Here is a 13426-nt window from a genome sequence, read left to right on the forward strand (position 1 = left end):
TTATTTCAAGTTTTGATCCGACTTGTACCGCTATTGATAACTGTCAAAATATTTTTAAAGAAAAGTCTATTAAAAATCAATTGTTGTATATAAAATCGAATTTCGATATCATTGAAAGTTCAATTACAAAATTAGAGGCTCAAAATTTATGTCTTCACAATAGTATGTCTATTGTTGATTCGGTTAAACAGAAAATAACAAATCTGAATGGGGAAATTGGAGTAAAAATTAAAGATAAACTTGATGACGTTTTAAACAAAAATGAGGGTTTCACTTTATTGCGTTCAATAAATAATATAATCAATTTTGGAAACTTCGATGAAAATATTAATATGGATCCGTCTCTAATAGCAAAGTTTAAATATGCCCCAATTACATCTTGTGACGTTGAGAGATCTTTTTCTGCCTATAAACAAATATTAACAGATAGAAGACATAATATTAGTTTAGAAAATATGAATCAATATATGATTATTTATTGTAACAATAAAAATATGTAAATTTGTTTTATTGTACTCTTTTTATAATATTAGTTTAGAAAATATGAATCAATATTGTAACAATAAAAATATGTACATTTATTTTATTGTACTCTTATTTATCTTGTGGTCAAAATAAAATATTTTGCCGTTTTATTTGTCACAAAACCTGAAGTTAAAAAAATATATTAAGAAATAATAATACAATTTGGTTTAAATTCAAACCTATTTATTTATTTTTATTATTTTTTATTTATTTATGTATTTAACGTAAACCATAAAATTATTCATATAAAAATAAGTGCATATATAAATGCATATTTGCATGTTAATTGTGCATATTCAGCTTGTTTTAAAATGCATATTGCATGCATATTTTAGACATTTTTTAGTGCATATTTTCCAGTCTCTAGTTATTACAATACAAATACAATAAAAATAGCCGATATCGAATACTTCGCTTACAGCATAAGAAACAACGAGATATATGGACTGCGGTAACTAATTTTATAGGAAATAGTAGAAGGAAAACAAGGACCAGGAAGGCAAAGGACTGAAAATCTAATGACGTGGTTTAACACAACAGACACAAAATATTTTCAAAGAAGAAGTGTGCAAAGTATAGATTACCATGATGGTCGACAACATCCGAAATGGATAACTTTCAAATTTTAAAATATTGTAAAATAATTAGCATATCTATCCCTTGTCTACGTCTATTTATGATCTGACACTACAATAGACGTTGTATTATACCCAATACTTATTTATTCTTTCTATTTCTTTATTTGTAACATAAACAAAGCCTTATTATCTAAAATACAAAGCCCTTTAAAAGTTTCCAACACTTTAACGATCCATAAATTTTAAATCTATGAATGGTAAATGAACAACCTGTTTCAATTTTAAATCACACCTTCGGGCAGTAATAGCTAAATAATGAATATCTTTATTAACTTTTTAGTTAACTCATGTAGTATATAAACCCGAAGAACAGAAAAGTGTGTGTTGACTTGTGAGGTAAAAGTTTTGCCTATACTTAATGAAAAGCAAATGACGATATACGTCAAGTTAGGCATGTTGCCATATTTCAAATATGGTTATTCAACGTGGGTACAATAAGTGATTTGTATAGGTATATCTAGCCATCATTTATATTACAATTTACAAAAGGGATATTGGAAATCCAATAATTAATAACAAAAAACATACAGGATAAAACACAATGAAGCTCAAAACGGTATAAGAAATGCTCAATGTTTTAATTGCCTTCTTCCAATCAGAAGTTGAATATCATCATTACTATCTTTATCTAGAGTTGCTCTGAAGAGTTCTATGAAACTGCATTTAAACCAGTCGCTTAAATTCTTCAACCAGGATACTCTCCTTCTTCCTATACTCCTTTCTCCTCTTTTCTTTCCCTGTATTATCAGTTTTAGCATTTCATATCGCTGTCCCCTCATTACGTGTCCCAGATATTGTAACTATCTTATTTTTATTGTGTTAATCATTCCATATTCTTTCCCTATTCCTCGCAATACTTAAGTTTTCGTTTAACAACTTTTTTCTGTTGGCTTAATTAAATCGTTCGATATAAAAACTCTCTCTCTCTCTCTCTCTCTCTCTCTCTCTCTCTCTCTTTCTCTCTCTCACAGTTCAATGTGTATTATAATTTTTTGCCATCGATGCTTGTTCTAAATTAATGAGCATTATGAAGCAATTGATTTCTATGATCCAGTTATTATTACCTCCATAAATTCTAATAATTTGGTGGGACCCTCAATGACTATCATTAGCACAGCAATCAGAATTTTGCATTGAATATACAATAAAATACTGGGTGTAACAAAAAAGCAGACCATAAATTAAATCACATGTTCTTGGACCAAAAATAGTTCGATGGAACCTAACTTACCTTAGTTACAGCTTTTTGAAGAAAATGAAATCGATCAATTGTTTCCAGTAGATCGAAAACTATTAGAGATTTTTTTATTGAAAATGGACATGTGGCAGACTTATGGCAGGAAAATCTTAAAAAAGATAACCGTGAAATTTGTGCACCTCATAAAAATTCATGGGGGTTTTTGTGCCCCACCCCCCCATCAAATATTTGTGTACGTTTCAATTAAATTATTATTATGGTAGCATTAGTTAAACACAATATTTTTAAAACTTTTTTTACCTCTTAGTACTTTTTCGATAAGCCAGTTTTTATTGAAATATTTTGAACATTTGTAAAAACCACCACATATATGTAAATGGTTAAGTAGTATAGATTATAGAATATTAATTTCACAATATTATTACCAAGTGTGTATAATCTTTCCTAACCAATTCAAAATATGTGGTGCAAATGTTCAAAATATCTTGATAACAACTGGCTTATCGAAAAAGTACTAAGGGCAAAAACGTTTTAAAAACATTGTGTTTAACTAATGGTACCACAATAATAATTTAATTGGAACGTACACAATTATGGGGGGTACACAATTTAAGGGAACAAAACCACCATACAATTTTTACGGGGTGCACAAATTTCAATGTTATTTGTTTTTAAAGATGTTCCTGCCATAAGAATGCCACGTGTCCATTTTCAATAAAAAATTTAGTTTTTAATTCCATTTAAAAAAGAATAGTTTTCAGTAGGTACCTATATTGGAAAAAATTGATTTTCATTTTATAAATTTAAAGGACTATAACGTTTTTGTATGCACATTATTAATTTTTACAAGGTCACTTAGGTTCAGTCAAACTATTTTTGGTCCCAGAATATGTGGTTTAATTTATGACCTGTCATTCTGTTACACCCTGTATATAATCCTACAAAAATACAAAGAACTTTATTCCTTTTCCGCCATTGATAAGCAAGTTCCATTTGCAATGAATCATTATCATTAAAACTACGCATCTAAACAATACCACGTGCTTTTATCTCGGAAAATGTCAATCAATTTATGAATTGCATAAACTCAATGACCTTTAAATTATCAAAAAATTCGTGAATGAAAATAACACTTAACAACGAAGAAGCTATTAGATTATCTTGATAGTAACTGTTCCTTCTATTCTGGATTAGATTCGATTTAATTTAATCTAAAATGCAGCTTCTATTATAGATGCCGATTACGCAAGCATGCCTCAAATAGTTCAGTGCGGTCAGCAATAAAATTATTGTTATATTATTGTACCTACAAGAATAAAAAAACCGATAAACGCCGTAAAAATGAGTGGCGCATTGGCGCATACAATATTCCAGCTACTTACAAAAGAGCTGATATAAATATTACGTGGCGCAAAAATGTATTTTTATTTGGATGGAATATAAAATTCTAGTTTTGTTTTTAAGATTTTTCCATAACATTTGCGCCACAAACCATTTCATGGTTTGCGCCACTCATTTTTAACGCGTTTTGCGATTTTTTATTCTTGTGTCGAGAGTTTTTCAAAGATTTTTATAAATTAAAATATAAACTTAAATGTATTAAAAGTTTATGGTAGGGGAGCCCAAGAGGGGATCTTTGCAGTTACTCGAGCGCCTCAGATTATCATATGGGGAGAAACCTGGTACCCTGCAGATGTACCTCTACCATATATTGGCTCTTAACACAGGGAAGTTCGTTAAGGGGGACCCGAAGAAAAAATGTATCCCTAAAAATACTCGAAATTGTCAGAATAAGATAAGGTAAGTTAAGTACATGCAAAAGAGTGTATATTTCAAAAATCTGACGATTTGAGCGGGGCGTAAGGAAATGGGTGAGTCAAAATTTCACAAAAAAATAGCGAATATTTCGCGAAATGAACGTCAAATCGATAACTAAAAACTACATGTTCAATATTTTTCAAAAGTCTATCGAATGATACCAAACATGGCTCCTCACGGAGAGGGGTGGGGGAAAGTTTAAAATTTTAAATTCAAATGGCGCGATATTTCGCGAAATAAACATCAGATCGAAAAACTGCAAAATACACTTATTCTATATTTTTAAAAAATATATCGAATGGTAACAAACACGACCCCCCACGGAGGTGCGGTGGGGGGTTACTTAAAAATCTTAAATAGGAGCCCCAAATTTTTATTACAAATTTGGATTCTCTACGTAAAAATAAGCAACTTTTATTTGAGACATTTTTTCGAATTATGAATAGATGACGCTATAATCGGAAAAAACGATTGTTGGAAATGGAAAATTAAATTAAAAAATGGCAAGTCCCCACTAAAATGGAAAATTTTACTTAACTTTTTTTGGTTTTAGGACCTAATAATCACAACCCAATAGGTCCCCACAGCGCTCGAGTGACTGCACATTTAGCATACTTTGCTCCCCTACCATTTATTAATTACGCTTTAAGCATTATCGCCCAAATGGTTTATTGGTGATAACGTTAAACTTTTGATCGGGTAATCCCAGTTCATTTTACAGATATTTTTTCCAATCTATTTTTTTGTGGCCATCGAACGAACACTAGATTGTTTTTTGTTCGTAATAGATTACAAAAAAAAAATATTGGGATGGCTAGCAAATGAACTTGGATTGTCGATCACAAGTTTAATGTCAAAACTTCTAGACCATTGCGGCGATAATGGTTAAGTAGATTATAATTTTGAAGGTCGATATCTTCTAAACAGTTTACAAAATAAACATCTAATCTCAGGTATTATTATTAATAAAAATATCTATCGTTGACAAAACCATCACAGTATTGCTAAACGTTTCCGTTTTTGTTACAGACCAAACGTATGTCGATCACGAACGAGGAGTTACTGTTGTCCAGGATGGCAAAGGCACAACGTCATAGGACTTTGTATATTACGTAAGAAAATCTTAATGTCTTAACGCTACAAGTATTTTATACATATTATTTTCAGCCGTTTGTTCGAGAAGTTGTGGATACGGTCAGTGTGTTTCACCTAACGTATGTCTATGCGAAGGAGGCCAAAGATCTTCTACGTGTGGGCCTGGTAACAAGCAAATACAAGGTATGTTAAAGCTTAAAGCTGTTCAATTTTTCAAATCCCAATAATAATTTTATATTTTTATTGTATCAAATCCTAAATTTTCACTCAATCCATCCCTTATTAATAATTCCTACTACTAACTATCCGAATGACTTGGTCAGAAGTAGTAAGACTCAGTGATGTGTTAAAAAACAAAAAGATACCAATAAATCTAAAGAAAAGGGTATTCAACAGTTGTATTCTATCAGTTATGACTTATGGAATGGAGACCATGGCACTTACAGATATATCAGCCAATAGATTGGGAACACATAGGTCGATCGAACGAGCTATGCTAGGAGTATCTGTGAGGGAACATATACGAAATGAGGAAGTGCGAAGAAGGACGAAGGTAGAAGATGTAATTGGAAGAATTGCGCAAATGAAATGAAACTGGGTAGGACACGTGGCATGGTAAAACAACGACAGTTATAATTTATATAAAAGTAGTAGAGGAGAACTACAAAAACGATGGCTCGACTACATCAAAGCCAAAATAGGGAGAAACTGGCACCAAATAGCACAAAACAGAGCAAAGTGGAGAGCTCCTGGGGAGGCTTCTGTCCAGGAGTGAATGCAAACAGGCTGAAGAAGAAGAACAAGACTACCAACTCTACCCGACTCCTTTAGAAATGCATACATTTTTTAATAACTCTCTCTGCTGCCTTATGTCGAAGGGAACAGACGTTATTCTGTTCTCTCCTCTGTTGGAGATAACCACTAGTTACCACTGGTTGAAAAAGACGTGTGAATAACTAACTCTCCGCCTATCATATTGAATAGCCGTTTTTTTTTCGGTCTCTCTTATCTATTTGTTCCCACGATACACTTTCCCGTATACATATAATAGACAACTCAAGAAGAAACAGTACAGTGAAAAAATGCCGCTAATACGTTATAGACAAAAACCGCAAATCCGCTAAAGACAAGACTAACAAATGCATGTGAATACCTCGAATGAAGACCTGCTCTGCGATATCAAATACCTTCTTATCTGAATACCGCGAGTGTGTCTCAGAGACATGTTAACCGTAGGCAAGGCATACTGAGCAAAAAAGCATAACGCGCGGCAGTCAATCCGCTCATATGGCGGACAAAGATGGCTAGACCACTTAAAATGAATATTGACCAATGGCGTCCTTGTCGTTACACCTCGATCGGCGTTACACCTCGATGCACAGAGCGACCCATAGCTAGTCTAATCTACAGGTTATTATATCTATGGTGTGTCTAGAGGTAAGGAATTTTGTCAAAAGCTATGACCTTGTAAATACCACGTAAACTGTTTCGGAAAATACCTAGTACTGTTTCGGAATGACTAGCTCTTGTCAAAATCCATTACCTCTAACAGTGAGATTGGTAAGCTTTTTTATAAACTTACTTTAGATATTGTCTGTATAACATAATTACCTCTCCCGATTCATTTAAACCGGTACACGACAATTAGACCGAGATCATTAGACCGAAAGCAGTAGACCGAACTTATTGGACCGAAAAGCACTTTACCGAAACCTCACTAGACCGAACAGCATTAGACCGAAATGGTACATAAATTAAAAAAGGTTGCAGTAAGTTATGCTAAGATTTTGTATATCTGTCTTTTTGTTTATTGTATTTTTTTTAATTAACTATTTTTAATGGGAAATAAGCCACAATTTTACTAAAAAAAAAATGATTTTATTAACGTTTCGACATCCAAATTGGATGCCGTTGTCAAAATACAAAAAATAATGTATTTTTTTTGTATTATTTTGTAAATTGTTACTCTGTACAATCTGATATGAAATAATTTTCATCCGTTAAACAAATTAGTGAAGGTAAAAATAAATTAAAGGTAGAGTGACGTTAATTAGTCCTGTCGCCAGGGGGGGTACAACGGCCTCCTTAATTCAGATGGACTTACCCAAGTTTTTTTTATATATTTTAACCCGTAGAATACCAATTTTTTGGGTAACAGTTGATCCGGATGTCGATAAGATTGTTATAGACAAAGAACTTGAGGAATTATATAACAGTGATTTCTCGCAAAACAAAACATCTTTTTGTATTTTTTGGATCATTCTAGGCAAAAAATGTTCTGACAAGTTTTTTCGTAGGATGCATGGTTTTCGAGATAACCGCGGTTGAACTTTCAAAAAATCGAAAAATTGCAATTTTTGAACCCGAATAACTTTTGATTAAAAAATAAAGTAGCAATTCTGCTTACCGCATTTGAAAGTTTAAGTCAAATTATATCGGTTTTGATTATTTGCATTGCTACAAATTTATTATTTTATTGTTAAACAAAGTTATAAACACCTAGTGCGTGAGTGATGTTTCAATGATTTCTCATTTAAAATCGAACGAGTAGGTAGAGTAGCTACAAGTGCAAGCGAGGCAATTTCTACGTAGCATGCGTTAAAACGCATGTATTAGGCACGGGAAACACCATGTGTTTATAGCTTTGTTGACCAATAAAAAAATTAATTTTTAGCACTGCAAATAATCAAAACCGATATAATTTGACTTAAACTTTCAAATGCAGTAAGCAGAATTGCTACTTTATTTTTTAATCAAAAGTTATTCGGGTTCAAAAATTGCAATTTTTCGATTTTTTGAAAGTTCAACCGCGGTTATCTTGAAAACTATCCATTCTACGAAAAAACTTGTAGGAATATTTTTTACTTAAAATGACCCAAAAAATACAAAAAGATGTTTTGTTTTGCGAGAAATCGCTGTTATGTAATTCCTCAAGTTCTTTGTCTATAACAATCTTATCGACATCCGGATCAACTGTTACCCAAAAAATTCGTATTCTACGGGTCAAAATATATAAAAAAAACTTGAGTAAGTCCATCTGAATTAAGGAGGCCGTTGTACCCCCCCTGGCGACAGGACTAAATATAATATAATAAAAATAAAGAGCGTATTAGTGCATTTAATTTTTAGTATTGTAAATAAGTAATAAAAAATGAACCAAAAACAAATAAAAACAAAAAAAAATAAACAAAAAACAAAGCAAAAAACAACCTCTAAACTCGCTAGTACTTTGTGAAGTTTGGGCACCCTGTATTATATACCTAATGCTTTTCGGTCTCCTGCTTTTCGGTCTCCTACTGTTCGGTCTAGTGAGGTTTCGGTAAAGTGCTTTTAGGTCTAATGAGTTCGATCTACTGCTTTCGGTCTAATGATTTCGGCCTCTTTACAGTAAACCATTTAAACCACATCTATAATTCAATCCACATAACTTTCATGTTCATATTATTTTAATAATTTCACATATCTACATGCCCTAAATGTAATGTACATTACTTTCAGGTCTCGATGGGAAGTCTTGTAGAGCGATCTGTATGAACGGCGGATCATGTATTGATGGAAAGTGCGTCTGTTCAGCCGGTTATAGTGGAGAATTCTGCACAGAACGTAAATATGTTTATTGATTTTTTTCCATTAATAACCATAAACAACTAATTTTTCTTTATAGCTATTTGTGAAGAACAGTGCAAAAATGGCGGTAGATGTATTGGACCTGACAGATGTGCTTGCTTTTACGGGTTCTCTGGAAATCACTGTGAAATAGGTAAGTGGTTTATTTTAACATCTATTATCATTGTCAGTTGTACCACTTTGAACGTTTGCATATGGTTTTCTTTCTTATTTTCTTCTTCATATCACCAGTCTCTGTTATATTATTTAATCTTTAACTTATTTTAATCTTCCATTAGACGTCAACTCATTATCTTCTTTTGCTTCTTATTCCTTTATGTCAGCCATTTTGTTTGTTGATTGGCGGGTTCATGTCAATGTCTTTATATCTCCTTATAAAGTTATTTAGTGTCAGATCGACAACTTTATGTAGAGATTTTTCTACCAAAATCTTCATATTTGATCTGCCCATCATATATTAGAGATAAACTGCTCGTCAAGAGTTAGGGATATAGAAAATTCTGCTGAATTTTCATATTAGATTTTTTCGTGAACAGATTAACGGATTCCGCAATTTTTTTTTATTATTTTAGATTTTTCTTTAGTATTTATACAGTTATGCAAAGGTTTACTCAAACTTGCACTCTACCGGGTGGAAGAAAAGAAATGTTTTTGTTATGTTAAGTTTGAGACGCCCTGTAGGGAGGACGAGGTAAAAATGTGAGTATACATTTTAGTCTTATGTTTTGTGAACACTTTGTTCTTTGAATGTCCCTGATATCTTTAGAAACAAAAAAAATAAAGGGTTTTGTAATTTAACATGTGTTTTAACCGAAACAAAAGTTTGAGACACCTAGGGAGAAAAAGGCACAAAAGTGAGTATACCTCGATATTATGTTGTAGTGTTATATTTTGTGAATATTTTATTTTTCTAATTTCTTTAATATCTTTATTAACAAAGGAACTAGACGGTATTATTCTTTAATATGTATTTTAACTGACGACATGCATCACATCACACATGTGAAACATAGAAACAGGTATTAAAGAGTAATACCGTCTAGTTTCTTTGTTGTAAAAGATATCAGAGAAATTTAAAAAGTAAAATATTCACAAAATACGAGACTACCACATAATATCGAGGTATACTCACCTTTGTGCCTTTTTCTCCCTACAAGGTGTTTCAAAATTTTGTTTCAGTTAAAACACATGTTAAATTACAAAACCGTCTATTTTTTGTGTTTTTAAAGATATCAGGGACATTAAAACAACAAAATGTTTACAAAACATAAGACTACAATATGATTCTGATGTATACTCACATTTGTACCTTGTCCTCCCTACAGGGCGTCTCAAACTTAACATAAGAAAAACATTTCTTTTCTTCCACCCGGTATAAGTACAAAAAATAAGTTTGATTGAATACTAAAGAAAAATCTAAAATAAAAAAAAGCAGAATCTATCTGTTCGCGAAAAAATCAAATATGAAAATCAGCGTACTTTTCTATATCCCTAATTTTTGACGAGCAGTTTATTTCTCTTGATTTCTGGCTCTCTACATTTCCTTCTACTACCGGCAATCTGTCCGAAGTAATTTCTTCCAGAAGCTCTTCCAGAATTGACAGGTTGGTTTTGTGTGCTAATCCAGGACATGCGTAGAATTCTTCTGTAGACCTTCATTTCGAATTCTTCGCTCTTACTTCTTTTTACTTCTTACCTCTTACTTCTTGTTTTTTTTTATATTAAGATCTCTGTAATGGTCACCGTTTCTTGCATACAAAAAGTATTTATCATATTTCTTAATATTTTGTTTTCAAGTTACCAAATCAGGCTATTCTGTACTCTCAAAGCTACCTTTAATATAGATAATTCAATACAGAACCATTTCATATTATAGATTACAGGACGGGACCATGCTATACTGGATACAGAGGAAATCTTTGCGTGAATCAACTGGAAGGAGTAGTCTGCACCAAGACGTTATGCTGCGCCACGGTAGGAAAAGCATGGGGACATCCTTGTCAACATTGTCCATCCCGGTTAGACTGTGAAACTGGTTATTTGAAAAACCTCAAAACTGGAGAGTGTGTAGGTAAGAATAAAATCACTTTGTTTTTATGATTGACCTCTATTATACTCCTTTCTCTATTGCTAGTTTAGCTATTACCACGGGATGATACTATATAAACTAAATGTTTGCCATATTAGCGATTGAAATATCAGGCGAGAGGTTTACTCTTAAAAAGTCATCTATCCACAATTCGAAAAAATCGAAAAAATAAGAAATTCAAATCTGCAATAAAAACTGGCGGTTTGCATTTAAGATTTTAAAATTACCCCCCACCCCACCTCCAGGATGTGTAGGGGGTGTCGTGTTGGGTGTCATTCGATAGATTTTTAAAGAATATTGAAAACGTATTTTGCAGTTCTTTAATCCGATATACATTTGGCGAGATATTCGACCGTCCCGCTACTTTTGGGACACCCTATATAATAATAATATTAGTAAGATATTTATAAAGCGCTATAGGAAGTATTCACTTCTGCCGTCACTTCCAAAGTGCAACGTTCTTTTTTTTAAATATAAGTATGTTTTATTTTATTAAAATATAATAGATAAATAACTACATAATAAAATCATGAATATAAATTTGAGGAAATACTCATAAACAATTTTTTTAAAACGTTGATATGTTATAGTCAAAGCCCGAATTTCCGACACTCCTAGGTTTGACTAGGCAATCCTCAGGTCTGACTGAAGATCTTAGTCAAAGCCCGAAATAAATTACAGTTTCGGCCTTTGACTAGTCAAACCTAGGAGAGACTAAGTTGATCAGGCAAAGGTCGAAATTTAATTTTATGAAATCGGGGTTTAACTGGTCAAAACCCGATCAGCTACCTACTAAAATGTCGTAATTTGGTAGATTAGGTTTAATAAAACGTCATTTTTTAATTTTAATGTTTATTATTTTTATATTATCGTAATCAAAATAAAAAAAATAGTGTTTATTCTCACATGTTGAGACATAATGGCATTTAGAGTTGCACAATACGTTAGACCTTTTACACTTTTGAAGAGCATTTCTTATTGCAGTAGCATTTTATAAAGCCTTGTCCTCCAAATTTAGAATCTTTTGTACTAATTTCTTTTAGAGACAGCTTAGCGTCTGGAACATCTTCGAAATTAAAAAAAATCTCTTTGCATGCTCTTATTTGATTTCTTGAAAAAAGAATGTTTATTGTTCCGTATTTCGTACCAACTCTATATAAACCGTTAATTGTTTTAGTTTTTACGATACCCAAAATATTTCGAGCATCTCCAAAATATCAAAGCTGGGGATAGGTATTGTTACACAGACAGAAAAGATTAAAATAAATATAGGAAAGGCGATTGAAGGTCTTCATGCCCAGGCTAATGCTATGAAACAATTAAGTGAAAAAAACTTTCCTCCAATTTCGATCGGAAGAACTGTAACAATACCTATCCCCAGCTTTGATAGAGCTAAAACAGATGCTCAAAATATTTTGAGTATCACACAAGATAAAACAATTGACGGTTTATGTAGAGTTGGTACCAAATACGGAACAATAAACAAACTTGTTTCAAGAAATCAAATAAGAGGATGCAAAGAGAATTTTCTTAATTTCGAAAATGTTCCAGACGTTAAGCTGTCTCTAAGAGAAATTAGTACAAAAGAGAGTGGAGGACAAGGCTTTATAAAATGCTACTGCAATAAGAAAATGCTCTCCAAAAGTGCAAAAAGTCTAATGTATTGTGCAACTCTAAATGCCATAATGCCTCAACATGTGAGAATTAACACTATTTTTGAAGTTATACTTCTTTAGGCGCGATTGAGAGTAAAATTTCATAATACTGCGCGCATGCGCACACAGACATTATGGCGATTAGTTGCTAAATCTTTCTAGTTATGTATAAATATATCAGTGCAAGAAAAGTTGTGAAAAGAATATATTAGTGTTTTTAGTAAATATATTTATTCTAATTTTTGTGTCTTTGGATTTGTCTTCCTTGGATTTGTCTTCCTCAGGAGTAAGATGAGTATTATTAAAACATTTTATTGTATATTTATTATACTTCACCTTGTCTGTTTGTTACCGTGAATTGTCATTAGGTACGTCCGAACCGATACACACACAGTCCCATAGGCGTAACCAGGATGATCCTAAGGGGGGGTTACAACTACTGGAAAGGGGGGTTACAACTACTGGAAGGTCTCTGAGGGGTATGGTGTTAAGCGTAAAGGGCTCAAAGTCCATCCCAATGGGGGGGGGTTATAACCCCCAAAACCCCCCTGGTTACGCCTATGCACAGTCCTTGTAGCGTATTTGGTATAGCATTCGGCCAGAGATCGAGAAGTCTTGAGTTCGAATCCAGTGTAATCCTATACTTTTTTTTTTATTTTTTTGAAAGCGGCAAGCACAAAATTAGTTTGGTGCGTTTAAAAAAAAATAAGACAAACTGTTTAAAGTACATTTATTTTTAAGAAATCATATAATAGAAGTATAACTTCTGACGTGCGTACAA

General features: G+C 32.5%; 1 protein-coding gene across 1 annotated transcript in view; it reads left to right on the forward strand.

Moving 5' to 3' along the window:
- LOC114329651 (fibrillin-2) overlaps positions 1 to 13426 on the forward strand; it is a 204891-nt gene that overhangs the window by 116254 nt on the left and 75211 nt on the right. The window contains exons 3-7 of the mRNA XM_028278833.2: positions 5209 to 5291; positions 5347 to 5457; positions 8773 to 8877; positions 8939 to 9034; positions 10778 to 10972. Of these exons, the coding sequence (XP_028134634.1) occupies positions 5209 to 5291; positions 5347 to 5457; positions 8773 to 8877; positions 8939 to 9034; positions 10778 to 10972 (590 nt within the window). The remainder of the gene's footprint in view (positions 1 to 5208; positions 5292 to 5346; positions 5458 to 8772; positions 8878 to 8938; positions 9035 to 10777; positions 10973 to 13426) is intronic.

The sequence above is a fragment of the Diabrotica virgifera genome, chromosome 5 (assembly GCF_917563875.1).
Source record: "Diabrotica virgifera virgifera chromosome 5, PGI_DIABVI_V3a".
Taxonomy (NCBI): Eukaryota; Metazoa; Arthropoda; class Insecta; order Coleoptera; family Chrysomelidae; genus Diabrotica; species Diabrotica virgifera.